This window comes from Bolinopsis microptera, chromosome 3, assembly GCF_026151205.1.
Source record: "Bolinopsis microptera isolate Bmic1 chromosome 3, MBARI_Bmic_1.0, whole genome shotgun sequence".
Lineage (NCBI taxonomy): Eukaryota > Metazoa > Ctenophora > Tentaculata > Lobata > Bolinopsidae > Bolinopsis > Bolinopsis microptera.
The window spans coordinates 4,429,216-4,456,560 of record NC_087074.1 but is presented as its reverse complement, the minus strand read 5'-3'; the positions used below and the strand labels follow the sequence as shown (position 1 = coordinate 4,456,560).

General features: G+C 38.2%; 2 protein-coding genes across 2 annotated transcripts in view; both read right to left on the bottom strand.

Annotated features, from left to right (window-relative positions):
- Positions 1–27,345, bottom strand: part of LOC134812866 (uncharacterized) — a 912,489-nt gene that overhangs the window by 743,701 nt on the left and 141,443 nt on the right. The gene's annotated exons all lie outside the window — the stretch shown is intronic.
- LOC134812880 (nuclear distribution protein nudE-like 1) lies at positions 15–26,852 on the bottom strand. Its single transcript, XM_063820484.1, has 10 exons — positions 26,842–26,852; positions 20,632–20,682; positions 20,340–20,420; positions 20,066–20,219; positions 18,545–18,693; positions 10,811–10,856; positions 2,785–2,875; positions 2,127–2,294; positions 1,914–1,963; positions 15–1,165 (listed from the first exon to the last, which is right to left on the bottom strand). Coding segments are annotated over exons 2-10 (1,008 nt in total). The 5' UTR covers positions 20,634–20,682; positions 26,842–26,852; the 3' UTR covers positions 15–898.

Below are 27,345 nucleotides of genomic sequence, written 5' to 3'. Positions count from 1 at the left end.
ATTGAAAAGCAAAGTTAGATAAATAACACAAATCTATTATTTGAACGTGTTATCATTTCAACCAGACTGAAGGGTGTGATAACGGTTTTATGTTAGCCGAGCGATCTTAAAAAACTACATTGCATGGCCAGAGCAAGGGTGGGGCACGCAGTGTACGTTAATTTTACTTCGGGTAAAATAAAACCGTGTAGGAGTTCCAAAGAGATCTCAATCTTTATTGTATCGTAAATTTAACACGTTGCGTGAAACATAATTCAAGGCTATTATGAAAAAGAACAGTCAACTAACACACTGAAACAAATTAAATAAATAATTTATACTAGTATTTTCAAACACTTAAAAATTAACTTAAAAATAACAGGCCTCGTTGTTTATGAACAAGTTTCAAGTGCATTTCGTTTTCACAGTCATTTTTTTTTGGATTTGTTTATGAACTTAGACAGCCATTTCAAAAGCAAAGCTGACAGCCAAAACAAATTAAAAAACAACTTTCCTAATTATCTTATTAATACTGCCCTCCGCTTGATCAACTCCCAAAATACATCATGTACATTCATTTCAGTTGAAATTAAAAATTAATACCACTTACAAATAACAAATGTGAGAGATAACCAGTGCAATACAAACACTGTTAATTAATATACCGTTACATGTTATACACAAACTTATTAAAAAGTTGATACAATTATTATGATGACTGACTGTTTTCAGCTAGTTTCAGTCTTTACTTTGTGATCCACCCAACATCACCCATTTCCCCTATCTCCAATTGTCCTGACACTTACCTAAAGCGTATACTTTATAACAATTTTCTTCAAGATATTTTTACAAAACATAACAAAGCGTGTTTTATTGAACTTGAAATAACAATAATTCTGGCTTGATATCCGCTTCACGCTTAAGTTTGATGGTAGGTACATGATATAATGGATGATAAATGCTCTTTTTTTTCACACGGATATTTTGATGACCCCACCCGGACCTCGCTGCGGACTGTTCCCATCTCGACAGGGGGCGGCTGCTGCATTGTCCGTTTCAAGCCGCGTGGGGAGTTACTGCTGTTGAGAAGAAGTGATGAGCGACGCAGATGGACAGGGGTCTGACCTGCTGCCATGCTCGGCTCGCGAACTATGTTCCTACAGGACGCTAGTTTTGTCTCCAAGGCCTGAAATGTGTGACAATAAGACGATTTTAAATCTAATGACATGTTGCTAATTTATTTATTGCTACCACTGTTAAACTTAAGTGCACGTTAGGTTCGATTGCCGCCAGAATTCTCCGTAATTCACATGAATGGAGCTGCCGAACCGAACCTAAAACCAAACCTGTTAAGTGTAAGTGTGGTTAAACATATTAAAGGTATTTAATATTTATCAGATGTACCCATAAGAATGCCTAAGGAATAAGGGTGCAAGGTAATGTTCAAATGCTTGTACCAGCCGGTCTATTCAGTCTGTAATGTTTGTGTCTGTGATCTGTTCTTTTGTCTGGTAAGCCTGCTTAGTGTCAAGCTGTGAGAGCGATGCTTTAAATTCCTAGGTTACATGCTATATATTATAAGAAACCTGTATTCTCCATCTTCTCAATATAAGGGTTACAGTGGTTCAGCAGCAAGTTAGATTTTGCAAGACCTATTAAGTTGTCATAAACCAGCAGGGGCAAGTGAGATTAAGTGCTCGCGGGCGCCTTAACAACAAGTTTATACCAGCCAGAAACTTGATATAGCACTTACTTTTTGGTATACCTTCCTAACATGATCATGTTTTTGATTGATCAAAAACGTCCTAGCAATGGATTCGCAGTTGTTAATATAGGAACACACATTATAAGTTTAGCTGAAGATTTTAAACGGGCTGAAAGGAGTAAAAGCTAACTGCACTAAACTATGTAGTTCCTAAAAGTAACACACTTACCGAAACTTTTCTGAGTAAATCTCCCACTATGTTTAGGGCTGATATTTTGGCTGAAACGAGTAAGAATCACACGTTTGATCATCAAAAGCGAAGGTTAAACAGAAGAGAAATGTTCTTAATACAAAAGAAAATGTAACACTTCAAAAATGAAAGTGTGGTGAACACACAAAACCAGCGTAAAACACAGTCTACACAAATAGAAAGGTTTCTTACCTGATGAGGAAATAGGGATTCCGTTAACGAATCCATTCTGGATGGGGGCTTCCTTGGATGGAGTGTTTGGGGCACTTTCGGGGCCGGGACTTCCAGATTGCAAGTCCAAATCTGATGGTTTCTTGTTGAAGGACTTCCGACGAATCGTCGACAGCTCCGTGTGCAAATCTAGGGCGTAATAGTAAATAGAACGTTGATTTTCGAATAAACTAATTATCTCAAAGAGTTACAAGAATTGGTAACCGACAAAGTTGGCGATAGTTCACATATTATGTAACCGATTTTCGGCAATTTTAGGCCCCGTCCTCCTTTGTAAGCTGGTCAATTGTTACCTACTTTGTGGAAATTATACGCCTTTCCAAATCCCTCCCCGTAAGGCTAGGCTAACTTACGATAGATTACAGGTGACACTAACCCACTCGATCAAGGTGGGTTTAAAAGATTTAAATTAATAATGCGCGCGCGTCGGGATATGCGCGCAATAATGTCGCGCGCCGCGCATTTAAACAATGTGACGCTAGTACATCGCAAACAATGTCGCGCGTTCCAGCAAGTTTGCACTAAATTTTAATATTTTTCGTTCGATGGCAATTCTAATGTTCGCGAAATATTTTTTCCTCACATGGACATTTAAAATAGGAATAAGTTGTATAGCCACCTCGAGATTCGTCCTTCAGTCTTTGTACCATATCTTGCAACCCTTCTTTGTCTTCTACTTCATTTTCGAGCAATGCATTCTTTTCGATAGCCTGAAAACATAAAGGTGTAACCAACAGGCATGCACTGTAAACGTCAGTAAAATGTACAATTGATTACAATGTTCGAATGGTAATCGCGCATTAGCACTTGCTGAGTCTCTAGTCTTGCCCAAGGACTAAGGATGACACGCCTTTTCTGGTATCAAAACATTTAAAGAATGTACAGTATGTAATGGACGAGTTATGGATCACTACAAAGTGCATTGCGATGCCTTATAACGGCATTAAATTGGGGGTGAAGACTTTCTCAATTATCGCAAGGTAAACAGGGTTATCCAGTTGTAATATTGTGTACACATCGTGTATTTCACACACAACCTCACAACATTGCTCAATGTCACTTTATCATGTGATTCGGACGGATACAAAGAATTTATTGCACGTAATTAATTACGGGTAGAGTTATAGATAGACGGGCTCACTGTCTATACTCTATAATACTCGATATTGGCCTGACAGTGAACTCCACCTCACATCATGCAAGATTTCTGAGATCAGTCTAGAAATAAAGAATTTAAATCCTTGATATGTATATATATTTATCAAGTATGAGGAGACTTGTGTCTGAGAAAAGTGTTTGCGATATCAAGATACCGCACAGTTATGCTGATTTGTGCACACCATGGACGTCAAACAAGTTGTGTTCATCATGTGATGGAGCTAAAGTTAACATGCTCCGTTTTTAAAGTTTAGTCTCGGTAAACAAGGAGATTTAGACCGCGTTTGAGGGAGATTTTGGCAGGATCTCCGTTTTGAGTGAAACGTGTCACGTGTCAGACGTGTCACGTGCCAGGCGTGTCTCAAGACTAAGAGTTGAGGTGTTAGTCGTGGTTAACCTTGATATAAACAACATACTGTGTACTGAATGTTTAGTTTTTAGTCTTATCATTTCTATCTTGATAGAAAATACGGCAATGCATGGACTATGGCGGATGATATCTTCCTTTTTAGTTTACACTGTACACTATAATTATAAAGCATTTCTCGTATGCACTGATAATAATAGGTTACGGCTTGTAAAACAATCATATCAGAGATACAATAGCTAACATCGGGCACTCAAACTTGGCAATTGCGCAACAACTAAGCTCTGCAAATCATATCAACGTTAGGACCCTCATCTCTACAACTACCTGTCTAGCCTGACTAAATCACTTTAAAATAGAACAATCCAACAAATCAACAATATAATTGTGATCATTACGATTGCACGCATTGGTTTTTATTGAATGTATACAATTTGTCTTAACAAAGGCCTATACACTGTTAAGAATATTTATCTGTGTATCGTACACTTTTTATCGTATACAATACAGTATTGAATCTGCTTAACAATCTCTATTGAACAGGTGTATTTGAACTCATTTTGCTGCACAATACACACTGTGACCAGGTGGTTGAACATAAAAAGTGCCACATTCTTTAGCAAATACCACACACCACAAATCACAGAAGAGTAGTAGTAGGGTATTGTCGCAGAAAATGAGATGTGTTGTTACTGTCTCTTATCTCTGTTATCAGTAAGAGTAGCGCTATTCTTAGAATGTGTCTTGTGGTTCTACAATACTGCCAACATGGTCATATCCGGATATAATATAGATAGCTATCTAATATAATCAACTATATACATCTATATAATAGCTCTAATTACAGTCTTAATTAACATAGTTGGCTACCAGTGTGGTTTATAATTTTATATTGAAATCGAGAAGTACAAATTAAGAATATACATGATGTACACAGCGCTATATAATAACATTTTCTAACGAATGTCAAGCAGTGCACAGGTATGATACGTGTATAAAAAACATGTAATTAACATATCATTACATTAGTAATAATGTACCCGAAATATGTAAATAGAGTAACGAAGGAAGGAATGTGTGTCAGCAGCCCTGAATTACAACATCTGAACACTGTAAAAACTTCTCTTTTATTAAATAAAACACTAATTTACAGCATAAATGTAACAGGTACGCTAATTGTTTGGGTTTTGCTGAGAGCACATTTTGTACTTACCAGGTGAAATGAATTTTACAATGTTTTTGTATCACAATGCAAAAAGAAAGAGGACATTTTTGTAATTGAGTGTCATTGAGCCAGCTAATTTTAAACTAAGCACGAAAATTTTTCAAAATGAAATAATTTGAAAAACGTAAAATTTCCAAAGAAACTAGAGCTAATAAAGTGCTGATTTTCTCTCTTTACATATTAATAACACCTGTGCTATAGCTGCAACACTGAAAACATCACATTATAGAATTCACGTATTTTCAAGAAAACATTTCGTTAACGAGTCTACATAGCATGTTGTCTTGTTAAGCTATGACTTAATGCACCGTGATAGCACGTGTCAGATCACGTGACTATTATATAAACTACGTGTACAATCACACTTAGCACTGGAACACATGTGTAATGTGGTCATAACTCTCAAAAATGCAGGGAATTCAGGTACTTCACCTTTCACCTTGCTTTATAGACCCGAAATCAGGCTTCCAAATCTAATAGTTATATGATTTCCAGTGTGCATAATTGAACACCGCTGATACAGATTATACCAAATTAGAGCAAGTAATTGCCAGACTAGACTGTAACGACTCATGCCAACATTTGGGGTGAGTATGCACGTGTGTATTATAGACAGCACGTGTGTTGAGGACAGCGCTCTAAGCACATGTAACCACATTACTTCGCTGCAAAGCATTGCAGAGTATCAGTCTCTCACGCTCTGCATATTGCTGCAGATCTTAAAGGAGTGGTTAAATCGTAGCTTGCTCTCTTAAACTGTGTTGCAATAGTTCAATGACAAAGATCTAAAGATGTTAGATAATATCTAGATTGGTAGGAAGTGTTCAAACAGAGAGACATCAAGAGAGAGCACCAGATAACTTACTTTACAGTAAGATTATATTAGCTACATCAGAATAAAACTCTAGATTAACAATATTACATTCTAGAAGGCCAAAGTTTGAGATTAGATCAGGAGCCCACTTGCACAACCACCGTATAATTTTAGTTAATTTCAGAGATCAAATCACATAATCTCCGCCGCCGTTCCTCCTGTATCAAACTGACAGTTAAATATGTGGAATGTTTAGCCGTGACGTTGTAGAATATGAACCATGAACTAGGTATATTAGCTAACTAGCATTTAAATACTCCATGTCAAATTTGTAAATTTGTGCCAAAAATACAGCTGACTGATGACTTCACTGGTCAAATTTTACACTTTTTGTCATTTTTATCTTGAATTTTATGTTTTTTGGTGAAAACCACAAAAATGGGCTAAACAGGTTTTTTAGCAAAACCCACGAATCAACTTTTAGCATTTCCAGCTGTTATAGCTGTCCGACCACATTGGAGTGACTAATCTTTCATTATTATTTACCATTTAATATCTACATCCGTGTATGCCGTATATTTGTAATATTATTAACTACTACTACTACTAAGTTACTAGTTTTACTACTGCTACTACTTATATTATTAACTAATAATATAGGGGGGGGTGTCATGTCCGTCTATGTCCGCCTATGTCCTGTCCTTTTTGGATTCTATGAGACAACGGACGTGTTTTTTGGGACATTGGCGGACACGGACGGACATTGGCGGACTCGGACGGACATTGGCGGACTCGGACGGACATTGGCGGACTCGGACGGACATTGGCGGACTCGGACGGACATTGGCGGACCCGGACGGACATTGGCGGACTTGGATGGACATTGGTGGACATTAGCGGACAAACATTTTGAGGACTGAAGAATACTGAAGAGTACTGAAGAGTACTGAGGAGGAGGAGGAGGAGGAGAACTGAGGAGGATGACTCAGGAGGAGGAGGACTCAGGAGGACTGAGAAGGAGGAGGACTGAGGAGGATGGCTGAGGAGGATGGCTGAGGAGGATGACTGAGAGGGAGGAGGAGGAGGAAGAAGAGGAAGAGGACTGAGGAGGAGGAGGAGAAGGACTGAGGAGGAGAAGGAGGACCCAGGAGGAGGAGGACCCAGGAGGAGGAGGACCCAGGAGGAGGACCCAGGAAAAGGCCCCAGGAGGAGGAGGAGGACTGGGGAGGAGGAGAACTGTTGAGGACTGATGAGGAGGACTGAGGACGAGGAGGAGTAGGAGGAGGACTGAGGAGGGGAGGAGGAAGAGGACTGGGGAGGATCAGGAAGACCCAGGAGGACCCAGGAGGAGGATGAGGAGGAGGACCCAGGAGGAGGAGGAGGACTGAGGAGGACTCAGGAGGAGGACTTAGGAGAAATGAGAAGGAGGACTGAGGAGAACTGAGGAGGAGGAGGAGGAGGAGGAGGACTGAATAGGAGGAGGAGAAGGAGGGGGACTGGGAGAGGACTGGGGAGGAGGAGGACTGATGAGAAGGATGAGGAGGAGGACCCAGGAGGAGGAGGACTGAGGACCGAGGAGGAAGAGGAGGAGGATGAAGAGGAGGAGGAGGACCCAGGAGGAGGAGGACTGAGGAGGAGGACTGAGGAGGACTGAGGAGGAGAAGGAGGACTGAGGAGGAGAAGGAGGACCCAGGAGGAGGAGGACCCAGGAGGAGGAGGACCCAGGAGGAGGACCCAGGAAAAGTAGGAGGAGGACTGAGGAGGGGAGGAGGAAGAGGACTGGGGAGGATCAGGAAGACCCAGGAGGACCCAGGAGGAGGAGGAGGAGGACCCAGGAGGAGGAGGAGGACTGAGGAGGACTGAGGAGGACTGAGGAGGAGGACTGACGATGACTGAGAAGGACGAGGACTGAGGAGTACTGAGGAGGATGGTTGAGGAGGATGGCTGGGGAGGATGGCTGAGGAGGATGACTGAGGAGGATGACTGAGAGGGAGGAGGAGGAGGACTCAGGAGGAGGACTCAGAAGGAAGAGGAGGAGGACTCAGGAGGAGGACTCAGGAGGAGGACTTAGGAGAAATGAGAAGGAGGACTGAGGAGAACTGAGGAGGAGGAGGAGGAGGAGGAGGAGGAGGACTGAATAGGAGGAGGAGGAGGACTGAGGAGGACTAAGAAGGAGGAGGAGGAGGAGGAGGACTGAATAGGAGGAGGAGGAGGGGGTCTGGGGGAGGACTGAGGAGGAGGATGGAGGACTGAGGAGAAGGATGAGGAGGAGGACTGAGGAGGACCGAGGACTGAGGAGGAAGAGGAGGAGGATGAAGAGGAGGAGGAGGACCCAGGAGGAGGACCCAGGAGGAGGACTCAGGAGGAGGAGGAGGACTGGGGAGGAGAAGGACTGTTGAGGACTGAAGAGGAGGACTGAGGACGAGGAAGAGGAGTAGGAGGAGGAAGAAGGAGGGGAGGAGGAAGATCAGAGGACTGAGGAAGATCAGGAAGACCCAGGGGGAGGAGGAGGAAGAGTAGGAGGAGGAAGCATCTAAATGTTATTTCCATTTTTGTCCGTTTTTGTCCATTTTTGTCCGTTTTTGTCCGCTCTATTTTTTGTCCGTTTTGAAAATATAGGGTACCGAACGGACAAAAAACATGATCCCCCTATACGGCAAAAATTGAACATTTTATTTAGCAATTTAGGTGTCCATTAATGTCCGCCTATGTCCGCCTATGTCCGTCTATGTCCGCCTATGTCCGCCTATGTCCGTCTATGTCCGCCTATGTCCGCCTATGTCCGCCTATGTCCTGTCCTTTTTGGATTCTATGAGACAAGCGGACATAGACGGACGTGACACCCCCCCCAATATATATTATATTCTTCGATAACCTCCAAAAAGTCTCGGTGATCGGTTATAGCAACGTCTTTACGTACAATCATTTCGCTATGAGTATATATAATACACATGTAGTATATAATATATAGAGCTCTTAAAATACAATAACACATAGCCTATTTTTAAACTCGCAAAATAGTCTGGGGATGAATTTTTGACGATGTGCAACTTAACCAAGAACATGAAGCTCAATTAGTACTTATTAATTCAATGCAACTTAGAAGCAGAGGATGAAGCTAGGAGGACTGTCATCTTGCTGGAATCAGTCCAAGACTCCGTCCGCATGACCCAGGTACAAAAGTGTCGCTTTTGACATGAGTCATGTACTCTTTAAATAGATTTTATATGCGCAGGAGGGCGGGGTCCAGCTAATAACTTAATAACCACTAATATCCACCAATAACTACTTAGGTACACTGTAAACACTAAACAGGCTATATATAAAACATGTTCAGTGGGGTAGAGCCAAGGAGTCTAAAATTACGGCTATTCATTTAAATGGTACAAGTTTTATTGATAACATTATTATGTTGACTGTATAATTTTACAGAACTTATATCTGTACACATCAAAATATGACAAGATGTTTATATCTATAGGTCACGGAGTTTGACTCTCCGATAAGCTGAAATGTATGAGTGTGATTTAGCACATAGTGAGGTGATGATCGGTGATCTAGGGACCGTACGTGGGGGAGGGTCCTGACTACTCATCACCATGATGGTGGGGGTGGTGATGCCTCATCACCACCCCCCTGTCCCCTACTGATGAGTTTAACACCTCTTCATGTCATCATATTATAAAAGATTAGAAATAGTGGCCCAGCCAACACTTCACCACTCTTTTCCTTTTATTACCGTTTACATCTAGAGAGGGTTTATAGAGGGTTCTCAACACATTGTAGAGGCAGATTTGACGGCAGAATGGGTTGCTGCTATCTGATATTCTGATCGTTCACTCACTCTTCATATCTCCAACTAACACTTAGTAACACCATGAAGCACTAAGGTATTTTACAATGGATTCAAATCTTGTATGATATGACATATACACTACACACCTAGGTACTACATACTATACATGATGAAGCAGGGAGGACACTACCATAATATGGGCAGTGAAGCCTGATAACAGATCAGCTGTTAACAAACTTCATACACACGGCTATTGTTCCCTGATTGAGGAACCAATGAGAAACCAGACACAAACCAGACGAGGATTATCATAGTCACGTGACTAAACACAATGGAAGGTGTTATGGAGAAGGTACAGCAGGGTAATCTGTAGGTCTAGCCGGGAAAGTTTACACTGTAATTTACTGTCGAGTTACTGACACGAAACTTCTCGGATTTCTTAATGTAAGCTGCTTGTCAGTTCTATGAGATCTGTGTCAGTTCTGTAAAATTTAGGAGATATGTCATGATTTTGGAGACCGCAGCGCGTCATTTGGTACGTGCTGCTTTCTTTTCTTGGTCAGACGGAATTATAAAATAACTTTGTAGCTGTCCGTATTTGCTCTTAAGTTATTTTAGTCAGAAAGGAAACACATAGATCAATTATAACGGTATTGATATGCGTGATGCTTATATAATATAACGGAATTAAGATATTACACATCACAATTATACCAACTCCAGTGCATATCATTATTCAGTCATAAATTGCTGTTGATCTGAATAATATGTGTTGATTTAACAGTGGATTACGATAGTCAATTAATTATGTATCAAGTGTTAATCCAAATATTTCTTGACATTCAAAAGTCTAGCAAATGCATTGAACTTGATGAGATATCTGATATGGCGAGTGTAACAAGATAACGTAATCACCCATCATAGTCTCATCATTCCAGCCTCACCTGTCATACACCATTACAATCACTGTCATCCAACAATACATCACACCTCACATGTGTTTTAATAACACTAAACATTGTGATGTTGTCGGAAATAGCTGTTGTGGGGAATCACGAGTTGGTCTAAACAAGAGTGTGTGACTGTCACGTGACACACATTCCTTTATCATAGCACGGGGTTGTTAAACAATTGAATAGTAATACGCTCAACAAATTAGATGAGAAATGTAGAGGTGTAACGTTGAACATGGTAATAACTTTGCGGGTAATTAGCACAATAGAGCTCTAATGGAAGAGACAAAATCTACAAATTGTAATTTAATATTAATCCTGGAATATCTCACCTCGTTGAGTTTCTTTTCGAAATCTTCCAAAGAACACATCATCGCCCTGAAAAATACAACTGTTAGATTAACAATTATATCGATATGAAACAGATCAAATATAAGACACGTAGCATAAAGAAACAGGATTTAAAGGAAAGAAAACAACAATTATTCTGCAGAAGAAAGACCCGACTGTGCATCTGTCAACATAATGACAGATGAGTCTGATCTTGTAGTAGTCACACTGTACACTGTAGTCACACTGTAGTCACACTGTAGTCACACTGTACACTGTCATGTTGATGGGTCACCGTTCACCAAGACTAGCTGTCTTGGTATCTAGATTACTGTATGTAGTTTAGTACCCCGGTACACCATTACTTCCTGATATAACGATTGTAATACTGCACACGTTAATGCTATTGTAGCGTAGTGAAGTCTTTGTAATAAAGTCAGGTAATAGTCAGTATCACATACTGTTTATTGTCGAAGAGACCTTAAGTTAAGTGACATCGTCAGCACGTACACTACTGCGCTTAGGTGTTAGTGATATACAGTAGTCTTAGTGATATACACTATACAGGAGTATTAGATATTTAGTTAATTTTAATTTGGTTAACAAGAATAGCTAATTACATAGATGAAACTCATTATACACGGCAAATTAATTACGTAACATTTCATTCGCATAATTCATACAGCACGACAAATAAAAATAATAATATCTGTGTATCAATAACATAATTAACATAATCTACATAATATTACTGTGTGTTAAATAATATTATAGCTCGCTATTTTACACAGCGTGTGAGCGTGACATTAGCTCAGTAACTGCATAACCCATCCTATACTTATACTTATATTATAATTTATATTATCTGTGTTAATGTTTTATTGGGTCAATTTCTATTGATCAATTTCTTTCCTGATAAGAGCCTTTTCCTTGTCGCACCAAACGGGATCAATAGAAATTTACCCAAGAAAATATTTCAACTCTGCGACTCATAAATAATATCCCAATCCGGATTTCATATTAAATGTGTTAATGTCACCTAATATATATAAATACAAATCAACGAAACACCTGTGCTTACACAAGTATAGAATCCCAACATTCCGATCATAGTTTGATGAGGGAGTAAGCTTGTAAGTATACACTGCTCTGATAGAATAACACATTGTGTACATCATCATGTGCTGGATTGCAATCAGAGACCATCTCTTTAGTGTGCTATCAGAGACCATCTCTTTAGTGTGCTATCAGAGACCATCTCTTTAGTGTGCTATCAGAGACCGCAGACGGTTGATGACACGTTATGACACGATTATATACTGTGACAACTGATAAATCGTCATATAATATTACGGTAATATCCGTATATCTAAAATATTTGTATGGGCATTTGTCTATGAGAGATTTCTCTACGTACGTACAGACTACAGAGCATCAAACACGTGACATTTGTGACGGTGTTTCGTTACGTGTGACTCTCAAACTAACAATAGTGAACACATATTAATACACCAGGTAATGAATATGCAAATACAGCGCAGTAGGGTGAAGTAGAATATGCAAATAGAGGGGCTCCTCCCTGTACTAGAGGGGCAAATAGAGGGCTCCCTCCTGTACTAGAGGGGCAAATAGAGGGGCTCCTCCCTGTAGACTGTAGAGGGGCAAATAGGGGGCTCACTCCTGTACTAGAGGGGCAAATAGGGGGCTCACTCCTGTACTAGAGGGGCAAATAGAGGGGCTCCTCCCTGTAGACTGTAGTGGGGTGAAGTACACCCCTCTATTTCATGGTAATATGATGTGACAAAGAGCTGTCTCCAAAGAGTGTGTTGTATATAAGGGATATCAGCGTGGGCCGTAGAGGGCAGATAACCAACTAGAGAGACGCCGCATTGCCTGTCCTCAATCAGCCGAGGTGTTATAGTGTTATAGTGGTAGAGCTACTCGGGCCAGCCGGACCCTTCGTGCTTTAAATTAATACGTTCTCTGAAGCTTACAAGGCCCAATTACGGTTACAATGTTTAAGGGTTCTGGTTGGGCCTGTCCATTCTACCTACACAATCTGAACAGTGAACAATTGAGAGCATGTCCATTCTACCTACACACATCTGAACAGTGAACAATTGAGAGCGAATTTTGAAAAATGTCGATTATCTGTGATGTGCCTCACCTTGATAACACATCGTCATTGAAACAACAGTAATAGTGACCTGCTCTCAGCTGGCAAATAGCCCGTCATTAACCGTCTATTATCATAGTATACATCTGAGTTTGGCAAAATGCCAGGTAAAACACGTATTCTCAGCTGGTCAGGAATATACCAGCTCTGTTTATTCTCTCATTCTTACAGAACACATTGCCAATAATCTCATCAGGACAGAATAGCCGTGCCGACTGTAACAGGTAGCTTATTATATTATGTTTTTATGTGTACATGGTTCAGAATATTAGTGATAATACTGCGACAACACGCACATATCATTACAAGTGAGCAGCGCTACATAGTGCTGTGACACAGGCTCATTGTCCAAGCTGTCAACTTGGATCTTGGACAGATGTCAATGATCGTGAACAGCGGTACATTCTGCAGCCGGGGCACGTACCGCTCACTATCACAGTGGCGTTATTCATTATTCATCTGCATTATTCATTGCGCAGAGAGTCAATGGTGGCATTGCTCATTGAGCATACAGTGGCGTTATTCATTGTACTTTGTGGCATTATCCATTGTGCAGAGGGGCATTATTCATTGTTCACTAGCTATTGTTCATCGGTAGGATTGTTCTCAAAGCTAGAGTCCAGGGCCCTTGTGTGATCATTTGAAAAGTCGTTATAATTAGATACAAATGACCAGTACTATTGCCATGGTACACGTGTAAATAGATCTCATTAAAATACTGGCGGGCTCGCTTGATCTCGTTACACAAATAAAATTCCTAAATTAATTTCCAATTCATTTCGGACCCATTTCATAGATCGGTAGAATCCTTATGACAATGGTGATTAAGTGATTTGTGCCGTAAATATCTGTTGGTGAGATCACACACTTGTACACGAAGTCACAAATATAAGCAATGCGCTGTTTGAGATAATCAGGAACACATAACTGTGACATTTTATACCGCTCCTCAGTGAGCCGGCACACTGTGCGCTCTAGTTTTATCAGTGATAAGGGAGTGTTTTAACTTGTGATGACGTCACTGGAGAGTCTCATCATATTAATATATCGTTACTTACAAGTATAAAGTTACATGTCACCCTGGTATATGTCACCCAAAATCTTTCCGAAGTTTATTCAAGCACATACAATATGTAGCCGCACTACTATTCGCGTTTATTATGTGTGTGTGCTGTATTGTATTGAGTGTACCAGAGGTACTGATACGTAATTAAATTAAAATACACTTAATTTGTGTGGGACTCTAGTAATTGTAAAGTTGACAAGGCCTCCAATACTTCAGGGTCTGCAGATATATGGTAAAAATGCAGGCAAATAATAAATATGCATTAAAAACTGCATTTTACCTGCATATTTACCTGCATTCCTTTCAGGAGTAAAACGTCCATTTGCATTTAAAGGCATTCACCACTCACACACATACGTACACACATACGGACAAACAACTATTTGGCCTATTTGAAGTAATGGTGAGCTGCATTCTGGTAGGCGAAGTCCGCATTCCCAACATGCCAATAACACAAACTGTTTTAAGAACACATACTGCATTATTATAATATATGTGTGTGGATAGCAGGAATTCTGCAGGTATTATATAGATGTGCGTGGGTTTGTTGAGATCTTACTTTTAAAACACGCATTTTTACAAGTAATAACACAACTGAAGGGAGGGTTTAAGTTTTCTCTGTTAGTCAACACACGTACTGATGTTGTCAGTGTTTTAACACTGACACACACCCTTGTACTGTAGCTTACTGCACTAGATATGACACTTTGTACTGTAGCTCACTGCACTAGATATGACACTTTGTACTGTAGCTCACTGCACTAGATATGACACTTTGTACTGTAGCTCACTGCACTAGATATGACACTTTGTACAGTAGTAGTAGTAGTAGTAGCACTAGATATGACACTTTGCACAGTAGTACAGTAGTAGCTGCACTAGATATGACACTTTGTACAGTAGTATAGTAGTAGCTGCACTAGATATGACACTTTGTACAGTAGTACTTAGTATAGTAGTAGCTGCACTAGATACCCTAACCCTAACCCGTCACACAACTTGTAGATCTGCTATTAAACTACTTCTTTCTGTGAAGACTTATGAACTTGTCTTCACAGAAACCCGGTACACACAAGGTTTTACTGCACATTATAATACAGCCCTACATTATGATACAGCCCTACTTGGTGTTAAGTGTATTAATAATCAGACTAAACACTGCCACGTCTATCTATTTAGTTTGTTAATGTAGGACAAATCTCTACTTTTGTGAGGGAACCTGAAGTAAAGTTTCTACAGTTCTAGAGAACTACGGTAGAGACTAGAGTATAGTATTTGATAGGGTATCCTCAATCATTCAGTAGACTGCACCAAATATAGAGCTCTAGATTATATACACTAAACCATGGTCCATAATTATAGTTTTAACTTATACAATTGTTGTTATACGATGAGTAGAGTTGACTCCCTGAGGGGCGCCGGGCGACTGAGAAGGCGTACACTACACTACCTGTGGGGAGCAGTGTCTACTGAGTATAGTCTACATGATACAACTGATCTCCTAGCACACTACCCAACGCTACTCAGCACACATCTTCACTTTGTCACACCTCCCTTATATCCCCATCTAGTTGTCACACCTTGTTATCTGGGCTGAGATTACCTTTAATGGTTAGACAGGTCAGATATGACATCATGTGTTATTGTCCTGTGTTATTGTCCTGTGTTATCATGACGTATTGTAGATTTATTGTAGCCGCGCTGTCATAATAGAGGGTTGGTTTACTGAACATAACGTGCTGGTTTGTTATTGAGACTAAGTTAACTATTACATTATTATATGTTGTGTTTTGCTGTAGGGATTTTGTAATATTGCTGGAAATCTAATTACTGGTTACATTTAATAGTATATAATACAGAGACTTTAGACTTTTATTTAGATGAACTGAGTGCGCGATTTTACTAATATCTAGAATATGAGATTATTAACAGCTCATTATACACGCTGTCAATACAGTCAAGCTTGTTACGGAGAATGAGATTGTTCCAATTACCACCACGTCACGCTGAACTACCTCACTATATCGCACAGACATAATCACTTAATCACCAATTAACAGTACATCATGTACACAATGTACACACGTTTTTATAACGAGCCATTCGTGTGTGTGTAAACTAGCTGTGTTTACATGTGCCAAGAATAGATTACAACACCAGCTAGCTAGATACAATTAGTGTCACGTCATTAATTAGCGTTAAATAGAGCGCTGGTGACTGGTGTTGGTATATCCGAACAAAAACAAACTAACTGTTTTATTATACAATTAAGACAGAATGTGCGACTATATTATCTTATAAACATAGTGCAACGCAAGGAGAACAGGATATCATTTCCTGAGTTGAACCTGCGTTACTTGAATTATAAGGTTAACATTTCCGTACGCAACTCATTTAAACTTAAAAGTTATTGAATTTGAACTTAATAAGATTACACCTCTGAATGTGCAGTCAACTGACTTTATTACCTCTCCTAATTTACACTTGTAAGGTTAGTCTGTGCAATGTTGTTAGTCCAAGTCTCATACCTCGAATTCCAAAAAGACGGAAATTGTAACAACATTACTGAAGTATTTACTGTAAGAAGCATATTTTAGCATAGTTGTAATGGATTTTAAATAAAACTACAAGTTTTAAAAGGAAAACAATGCTAGGTATGTGAGCAGTTACACAATGAATGTTATAACTTATCAGAGTCATTAGCTCACGATAAGTAGTGACAGATTACAACATTTCTAACTCCAGCTTTTATCACAATTTGTCACTTCACCCCTAGCAGGAGGTAACGTATCTATTGTTCACATATAAACTGTTACCAAATTAATCAGTCCAATTATCCAGTTTACACCTCATTTACGGAGGGGCTCTGACCAACGCTACCCCTCGGAGGGGCTCTGACCAACTAAACTCTACCCCTGTATTTATTCCTGATAGTATCCCACACCAGGGTACCCCATTACACGTCCACATGACGTCCACACGACGGAAGTAGATCAGAACACACAAAAAAGCTCTGGCTTTCATCGAATTACACTCCCCGATATATCAAATATGCCAACATAATATAATTTGACAGACTGGTTTATCACTGGTATTACACAGTGATATTAATAGCTACTAGCCGGTACACTGATAAAGAAGACAATAGAGAGACTGGGTAAATGTGTACTTCAGCACACCTCCTACAATAGACACACTTCCCAACACTGTAACTCTGCAATTACTGCGTGTAGTAGTAGTGCAGTGTGTATATTACACTACATTACACTACATTACACTAGTTAACATTCCTACATTACACTGTACATACCTAGACACTGTACTACACAGTATACAGGACACAGGTAGAGCTGGCAAACGTATCACAGGTTAGTGGTTACACTGTGTACGTAAGCCTCCACAGCCTGTATTACAACAGTACATTGTTGTACATATATCCTACCTTATATATTACAGCAGTAATAATATCCTGCAGCTCGTATTATATTGGACGTTACGTAACTGAACAGTATGTAGCTTTACAGAACAAGTAAATGCGAGGATGTGCACTATGTATTGTATCAAGTACATCATTGTGTGTTGTAGTTAGATCTCATGATGAAATAGCTTGTAACTAAAAGTACAGCTCATTGATAGGTGGATATTTCACAATTATTTAATTACACAACCCACTAGAGTTCACTTGTGATGCAATAATATGTAGCTGGAAGTATGTTCTGTTTCAAATAACTTGAACTAAGGTATTGACACACAGCAACTGAATAAGTTATAACCAGGAAATAACAATAACCGGTTTTTAGCCGGCCATTTTACCGGTTACACCCTGCCGGCTGCCATACAGCCGTCTGTAAACTTTTCACCTTATACGGTCCGCAGTCAGTTCCATAAACTACTGACTCCACTTTAATTAGCAGGTGCCTGTTAATTTACTTGTACCTGCACATGCAGTTTTATAGGTTTCAAATCGAGGATTGTACTTGGCCACAGCAGACAAATGACGCAGAGCACTCAGTGTTTGATGGCGAGCACAAGTACCGTAGTAAAATAATACGATAATTCTTGTAACTCCCAGTGTAATATATCACATACTGTATTCAGAGATAACGGGAACTGGTTTTGGAGGTTCTAATTCGAGAAAATTCCCTCAAATGTGCCTCAAATATGTTATATGTACTTAGGTATTAGGGAAGCAGATGTGGGGACCGTTATCGGCCCTTTTATATCATACATATTTTGATCCACAAAGGTTGCTGAACTTTTTTTTCATTTTATAAGTCGTCCCAGTCGTTGTAATAACTTAAATAGGTGTGTTGACTGAACGGAGTTGTTACAGTTATTGATTTTACTTAAGATTACAGTCAGTCACCAGATTCAGGAAATAAAATAAGTGAATAAATAAGAAAAAGTAAATTACAAACACCTCAAAAGACGAATAGTATAATATATGATACAATATGGCCATTACAAATAAGTAAGTAAATTAATCAAAAGTACCTGTTGCCTCTCTCAAGGTTGTCGTTATTGTGCTCCAGTTCTCGAACATACTTCTGCAGATCACTGATTTTACCACTGTACTCAGAGACTTCATCTTGCAGGGAACTCACTGTGAAACTAAACTCGTTTGTGGTTGCTTGGAGACGGTCCTGAAATGAGAGGGGGGTAAGGTCACGTGGTATGAATGAAATAAATTGTTCGTGTTATGTAAAAAACATACCCAAAAAACATAGGTTTAAGCCTTTGAAGCGAGACTTAGTTTTGATATATCAAACTTATAATGCACTTTTATTTATATCAGGCAGAATTGCAATAATAGGAGTTCTAAAACGAGTGTATAATACATGATGGAATGTATCAAATCAAATAATTCAAATGATGCTCATCTCAAATGAGACAGTTATTTCTAGACAGCTAACCAGCTAGATTCTTGAAGAAGGTATTGCCCTCTTGTCCCATGATTCCACATGTGGGCTGTGGTAGATAGTACCATCGCTGTAGATATTATGTGTATATTATGTGATATTATGTGTATAAGTCCTTTGGTTATTACAATCCTTGCTAGTATTATGGCAGACAGAGCAATTAATAATCTAAATATATGGAAGCGAAGGTTGCACCTTGCGCAACACGCTGTGTCGGATAATCTTAGTAATCACTTCATTTCTGGGGAACCTAGCTGTAGAGCAAATACAGAAGATTAAAACTAGCGCACATAATATAACCTGTCCGGGAAAATACTTTGATCACGTGGTGAGTAGGATTAAATTAATTAAATTTGTTTATAAAGCAACCCAACCTTATAAATTATATAGAGCATACTGTTTCGTAGCTGTTCACCAGCAAAGTGCTATTCCCGTGGAATCAGCACAAACTGGCTATCAATGGCGATGAATGAAGCGATTTAAAACTTTAGTTACATGATGGAACTGACACGTTTTTAATCTTTCAATCTTTACACATTGGAAAAAGAACGAATTTCACTAATCAATTAATCATGGAGCTTGGCCAACAAATTATTCACAGGCATGTTATTGATCGATATCGAATCAATTCGAACATATGCACGTTAAATGTCTATTGCATGCTAAACAAATCTATAGCAAATGAACCATAAAGAAAATTTGTATAACGTACAATTCACTTCAGAAATTTCGAGCATATTGGATTATACATATAATTAACAATTTATTTGAAAATTTACTATAACCCTGCTCTCGTTTTCTTTAGAATGAAAAGTTTAGGGGCCTACTGTTATCAAACTATCGGTCCTTAGAGATATAACTTATAGTCTATCAGGTCAATGCAATTAATGGTCATCAAAATATAAGTTTTAGGAATGGCAGGTCGTATTATATAACACCTCCAACCCCGCCCCTGTAATTGATTTAGTGACCAACCATATAATAATGGTTTATCGTTAAGCCTTTTAAATTGCCAAACAACCTAAAATTACTCAACATTTATGGCTGGTAAAATGTAGAAAATTACACTTAAGCGGGTGCAGTAAATGCTGTTTACCTTTAATTTGTCATTCTCTAGTTCGAAACTCTGTTTGATCTTCGACAAATCGCTTATCTTCTTTTCGGCCTGCTCCAACTGTGATTCAAGTTCAGCTTCTAACTCTTTTGAATCTTCGACAAATTCATCAAATTGTGCTTGCACGCTGTCTTGTCTGAAAAATAAAGATATTTAAAACAAGGTGAGCTAAAATTTTAGCTCCCAATCGAAATCACCAAAATGTTATTTCAAATTGTATGCAACAAACTCAAAACAAATTGAAGGAATAACAAACCCTTCTTTGTATTCAGCCGCTCTATCTTTCCAATACTTGACCTCCTCACTTAGGGAGGAGAAAACTGGAATATCTTCTTCCCTGCAACAACAATTAGTAGTACTTTTAAAGCAATCAGAAAGCCTTGAGATTTAATTTGTTAATTAGAAATATTTGTTAATTAGAAATATAAGATACCCATTAGACAAGATCTGCCCTTGCCTGCAATTGAATCATGATGATAATTCAACTCAATGTAAAAAAAGAACATTTTATCAATGTAATAATAATAAGATAGGATCCAACAACTTACATTCTTCGGTCATGCTATAACCTCTTCATGGAAAAAGCTTCCATCATTGCTAAAAGTGGATGTATTTTTAAATGATAACTTGGAAAAATATTCACAAAAGATGTGGTGGGGCTAACAATTATTGTTATTAAATCTGTGATAGCCGATGATTTTATTACAATACATACTCTTGATAAAATAATTCCCGCCAAGTTTGGATGGTCCTTTTCAAGTTGTTTACAGATTGGTCAGTTAATTAGTCTATGTTTTTATTATTGAAAATAGTTTTTTGCAGAGTGCTGTATTATACCACAACCCAATGGTTTTAGAATTGTGTGTGAAGTTAAAAATTCTTGGTCTTAAAACTTAAAACAAGGCTCCAAATTAATGTTTAAGTCTTATATCTCACTACATTATTCATTTTAGTCATACTTTTCTTTAAGAGCAATGCTAGTGGTCCACGAAAGGTCAAATCTTGCTCTTTTTCTGATAGAGGCTATTGCCTCACTATATCTTTGACTTACTGACATCTATTTCTAGACAGCTAACCAGCTCTATTTTCAAGAAGGTATTGCCCTCTTGTCCCATTCCACATGTGGTTGATAGAACTATGCTGTACATGTTATGTTTCCCGAGCTCAATGATTCTAAGGTTGGTGCTGATTGAGGACTCCTCTTTTTTCTTATCAAGTAACAGAGGCAGCTCGTGTAACCTGGCTGGCCGTTTACAAGGCATCTGGTCAATGGACTCAGGGGATTTTCCATATCGAGTGAATAATATAATACATGCATACGCATACGCCACACAGCAAACTAAAACGAAATGAGTGTAAACTGTAACCAAACCAAATATCTATTAGATGTCTTGCAAGAGAACACCACACGTGCGCATGCCAGCTGCGCAGGACACCTAAGTTTCACCAACTCAGGTTGTCTTGGACGCCTTGATGTAAGTATTTTCAGTGCGCGGATGAAATGTTGTGCTTTGTGAGTTACCACAAGTGCTGACCTTTGACAGGCGATAATTTCGGCTAGAAAATTAGACATCACATGATCCTTGTAAAACAGTTTACAAACGGAACCCTGATGTCAAGTGTAACTGATGTTGAGTAAGCTTAACTATAACAGTCTTTTTACCCCTATTTACTCCTTACTTACATACTTATTAACTATATCCACCGAATGAAAACCAGCACTAATTAGTGATGAATACAAAATGTACAAAATCAGTAATCTAACTAAAACTTCAAGATTAACAAGACCTATCAATACAAAACGAAAAAGTGATCGATATAAGGTTAATATATAATATGTCGCGCAATATCTCACAATTTAAATACAATTTATCATATTGATTGTTAATATATAATATTTCAATATTATTATAATGTTATTATGTACACATCAGCCTGTATAATATATAAAAATGTTTCGAACAGTATACAGATAATTTCAGCAATGGTAATTGTTTAGCTATAAAGATAGACACCCTCGAAAAATGAATAAACCAATACAATAAAAAAAATTTTAAAAAAAGGGGGGGGACTCCCAACCCATGTAGCTGAAACACCTCACAGCAAGTAGACCAAAGTGGCTTTTGCTTGTGATCAGTGCATCAACTACTTGACGGATGTTACTCGTCTAAATTTCTTCGAAGTAGCGCGCGCCGCTTTCTTCTCGAAATGCCCGACGGCAAGTGCTACGAAGTAGCGCGCGCCGGGCCAGATCATTAAGAAAAGACAATTTTTTTTTATTTATCACCAATTCAATACATAATCAATAAATATATATCCGAATAAATTTGATTAAAAATTAAATGATCCAAGTATGCTAGCAGCTAGCGCGCTTCTATTTGATAAATATTTACGCTGTTAAAATGGTTTTACCACACCGCCACTCACATTAGCACAGTTGGTGAACGGACCCAGGCGCTGTTAAGCTTTTATGAACCCTGGTTGACTGCTGAGAGTGGCGAAGGGGCTGATATTAATTTTTATCTTAGTTTAACCTATATTCCAATAAAATTTTAGTTTTGTGTTATAATTATATGATTTTTTATATTTTTTATATTTAAGTTACAGCTGCTTGCAATACACTATTGCTTAAAAATTGTTAAATATGCTCGCTATACGCTTAATTTTAGATACCGTATGTATATATACATATCAGCTCATAATACCAAATAACAATAATAAATAAATTAAAAGCATTGAAGAGGTCCAAAACCAATTCAAGCATGACACAAAGTTGAATACATTTTCATCGGAAGCTGCAAGCTTATTAACGTTTGATTCCGTACGTTCATGATCCGTTATTATGCATTCACCTTCAGGCGGTGTCGACGGATCATGCGAAAAGGGTTTTTGACAGGCTGTGCCCTTACCATAATTAAACTGAACCATTGCCTGATACGATGTAAACAAGAGTGTTGGATAGGTGAGCCGCGCAAGCGCTCGCGCATTTGTGTCGCTCTGACAAATAGCGCTTATAAATATTATTATATTATGATTGTAAAATAAAGGATAAAATTTTAAATTTGTTTCACTAAAATTTGTTTCACTTGAATAATTTAGCTACCAAGACGTAAATCGCGCGTTACGTAAAGTATTATTTTTCCCTTGGAATAAAGTGAACGTTACACCCGCGTGTAACCTGCTTTAATGTTTTGTGTGCATGTGTGGTGGAGTGAGTGTATAATGTAATGATTGAATGAATCTTTTTTCTTTTGTGGTGCATATATGATGTGAGTGACAGGTGTAAAATCTAAAAGATATAAATATAAATGGGAGTCTTTTCATAGGAAAGTGTTGAAGTTTAAATCCTGCCAGTTAATATTGTCAGGTTGGTGTTGAGCCTTCATGATAGAAAGCTTCAATCGGGATTTAGTTGAACCTAGTGAACCTACTTTACCACGTGCATTTGACTGCTCAAGAAACCTATTCCATAAATTTGCCCCTTTATATGCGAAATTGTGAGATGAGTGTGGTGTCACAAATCTGTCATCTCTGAGCTCAGACTTCTTAAAGAGAGAATACATGGATATGGGCTGATGACTCTTCACTATCTTCATTGTTTCAGTAATGCATCTGTATCTATATATGTTATGTACTGTCATTAGTTCCTTAGATTGGAAAATAGGTTTTGTTGATTCTCTAGAGTGGAATTCTGCCCCAAGTATTTGGCAGCGATGTGGCCTTGCTTGTTTATCACCAGTCTTCCTCAAGCTGATACATATAGAACACGGTTTAATGTGAGGTATAGTTGATTCATTGGATATTTGACCTTTCTTGTTTATACTGCACTGGATTGGCCTGCTACGAGAACAAGTTTTAAACTTGTCGCTAAATGCTTCCGAGTCCCAATGGTCAAATCAACTACCCGCCAAAACGGTTGGTTGGGAGTCCCACCTGGGATCATTTCGTCCGTAAAATTGTATACAATATAAATTACTGGGACGCACTCAGCCTGTCATTCCGCCTAATCTCTATTTTATGTTTATAAACATGATAGCCTGAGGTCCCCAGGTGAAATATAAAATAGTACAGTAAAATATCTACAAAATAAACCAATACAATAAATTACAATAGATGTTATAAAAATGATACACATTTTTAAAACCAGGGTAAAAATAAAACCCTTCGTAAATATATAAATGGTCAACTAAAAATAATAATAAAAATCCACAAATTCACATCACAAAAATTGTAAAGCAGCTTAGTATAGATTGACACACGCTGCAACTCCTTTTCGCGCTCGAAGTGCGCGGCGGCCGGCCGGAGTGAACGCTTTGCGTGCACAAAAGAGTTATACAACGTGTAGCAAAGATCAGACCCTCACTTAACAATCAATCCAATCTCAATCACCTTTTAAAATTTAAAAGTGTTGATGGTTAAAATATTACAACTTTACCTGGGAGCTCAGGCTATTATAATTATGTTCGTATAATAATCATATCTATACCGCCGAATAGAGATTTGGCGGATCGAGTGACAAGCTGATCGCGGCACAGTAATCTTTTCATTGGTTTAACAGTGCAGCGCAATACGTAATTGGGTTACGCCGAGCTGCACAAGATTATTATAACATCGTAATTAATCGCCAAGCAATCAACATTTTTTGTTTTAGTGTGCTAATATATAAATCATTATAAACTCAATTTCAAACTTTGAAATTTTGAGAGGGTTTATTCATTATTGACACTCTACAATTAAAACCAATTAGAATTAATGTATTTTAAACGCTGATTCAAAATCCAAAATCATTATAATTTACATGACTCAAAGTTAAAATGTTGCTCTGGCGAGATATCGGCGAAAAACTGTTTCAATTGCGTACTGTGATTTAATTAAATTGGTGATATGACCATATATCACATATAACTGTTTATTGCAAGGAAGTTGGTATAATTTTTTTTGTTATGGTTATTGGGTCGTTAAAGATATAGCATATGAATTTCAGTTAGGATGCAGTAAAAAACAAAATTGTGCTTATAGTTTTGCTATTATGAAATGCTATTATGAACTTTGTTAAAAAATAATTAGCAAGTGTTATAGATGGGTTTCGCTGTGTCAAGGCGAACATGGTGGATTTCATTTAGTTCTTATTCACCAGTTGTAGTGTAATGGTATGGATGATATTCCCTGAGTCGAGGCGATTTAAGGACCTTCATTTATATTCCTTATTTACCATAACTAAGTTTAACTTTTATCTTGGGTACGTTGGTGAACTCTGCTGAAAGATTACCTTATCAACTACATGACATGCCACACGGATTCATCCATAGTTTTCAGGTCACCCACAAGATAGTCAATGTGTCATCTAGGCATTATCTCTTGCCCGCATAGGAGCTCTTCCAATGGGGCGGCCCGTCAAGCTCTTTAAAATGCAACACGGCGTGACAAGTGAACTCAGTGCACTCAACCATACTTATTGAAATTGGTTATCACCTCACACATGTATAGCTTCTCGCTCACTATAGCCCCTACAAATGCACCCTATAAATGCACCCTATAGTTCTACCATTGTGTGACAGCTGGTAACGGCTGTTACTAAGTAACTATCAAAATAAAATCTTATCCTTATCTTCTAATCACAACTGAAGCGGCTCAACTACCTCACGGACATTGAAAGCCCTGGTACAGGCGTTCGAGCAGTTTCTTCGACGCGGAGAGCTGCAAGATATTACCACTATCAATTTATCACGTACCTTGTCAGTCGCTTCAAGTACATGAAATCATTGTCACATGATCATTCAAGCACGTGGGTCACATGATCACCCACGCGACTATATATATCTTTTGATGCACAGAATATGGCAGAGTTCAGCACCACAATCCCGATGTGTATTGCCAGCTCTCATATGAGTGACTGTCTTAACCCTTAGTAGATAAATTAGTTAAGTTAGGAAAGTAAGTTATAAGTTAGGAAGTTCATTATAAGTTAGTTATTAGTTAGGAAAGATATTGATATATGCTATTCATTGTAGTCCACTCTCTCTGTAACTAAGAGTGTCTACCGTATTTATTCTATGTGTTACTTTAACCAACAATTTAAGTGTCTTTATTTTGTAACCCTTAGCATTAGGAATGGCCGTTTGGCTCATGGCTTAGAATTAAGTATAAGTAATTAAATGATGTCACAAATACTAATCTCAAGGTTACAGTCCTAAGTAAATCTTAATTACTAAAGTATCTAGACGTGAGCATTAATAATCGCACTACGTATGAGCATCGTATCAATTATCCTAGTACGGCTCCCTCCCTAGCGTATTGATGAGGTTAGCTCGAACCCGGAGTCATTTTAATACCACTGCAGTCTTTAACAGCAAGTTAATTGCCTTCATACTTCAATGATGAATGAAATAAACGACAACAAATTTACCCGCGCCGCGCATATTTTTGATATTAATCGTATACTGTCATGTGTCATACTTCAAAATCGAGCGGCAAAGTACAATCTATTTTATGCTAAAAAATTAAACTTTACACGAATGTTAAACATTTATGTTATGTGCCGCTGTTTTATTTTAAGGCACACATAAGTGTTTAATGTCACTAATAAAAATGACATTAAATTGTCACTCGACTGATTCTGATATTTATATTTATGTTTCTGTCCACAATCTTTAATCGTTAATGCTGCAGTCTGTCGCACATAATATTTTCATTAAATCACTGCTCGATAATATTTTTACTTTAAATAGGGATAATATAATTGTCATTAAATCCATATTCAAATTATTTGAGTCTTATTATAAGACTGAATTCCTTATATTATGGTCATGTAAAGTGATCAAAACAGTTCTTCTGCTGTTATATCGCTAGCATTTTAACTTTAAATGTCGTATCGCCTGGGGTGATTCGGAATCAGTCCATCAATTCAAGTTAAGTTCAACCTTCGGGAGGCCCTTTTAGAAAAATTTGAGTGTTGAGTGGTGTAGCACACTTGTATATCTTGAACTAGAGCCACAATACTATACCACAATACTGTGTGATAGAAAATATTTGTATTTGCCAAGTGCAAAGTAGTGCACATTAATTTTAACAACAATCCTAATTTAAATTATAAGGTAAATGGTATAGAACTTGAAGTATCTGCACAGGAAAAAGATTTGGGGGTTATTACCCATAGCTCCCTACTTTGGAACGAACAGATCAAAGCATGTATCGCTAAGGCAAATTGTATGATTTGTTGGATTGTAAGGAATTTAGTTATTAGAGAAAAGGTTGTTATGATT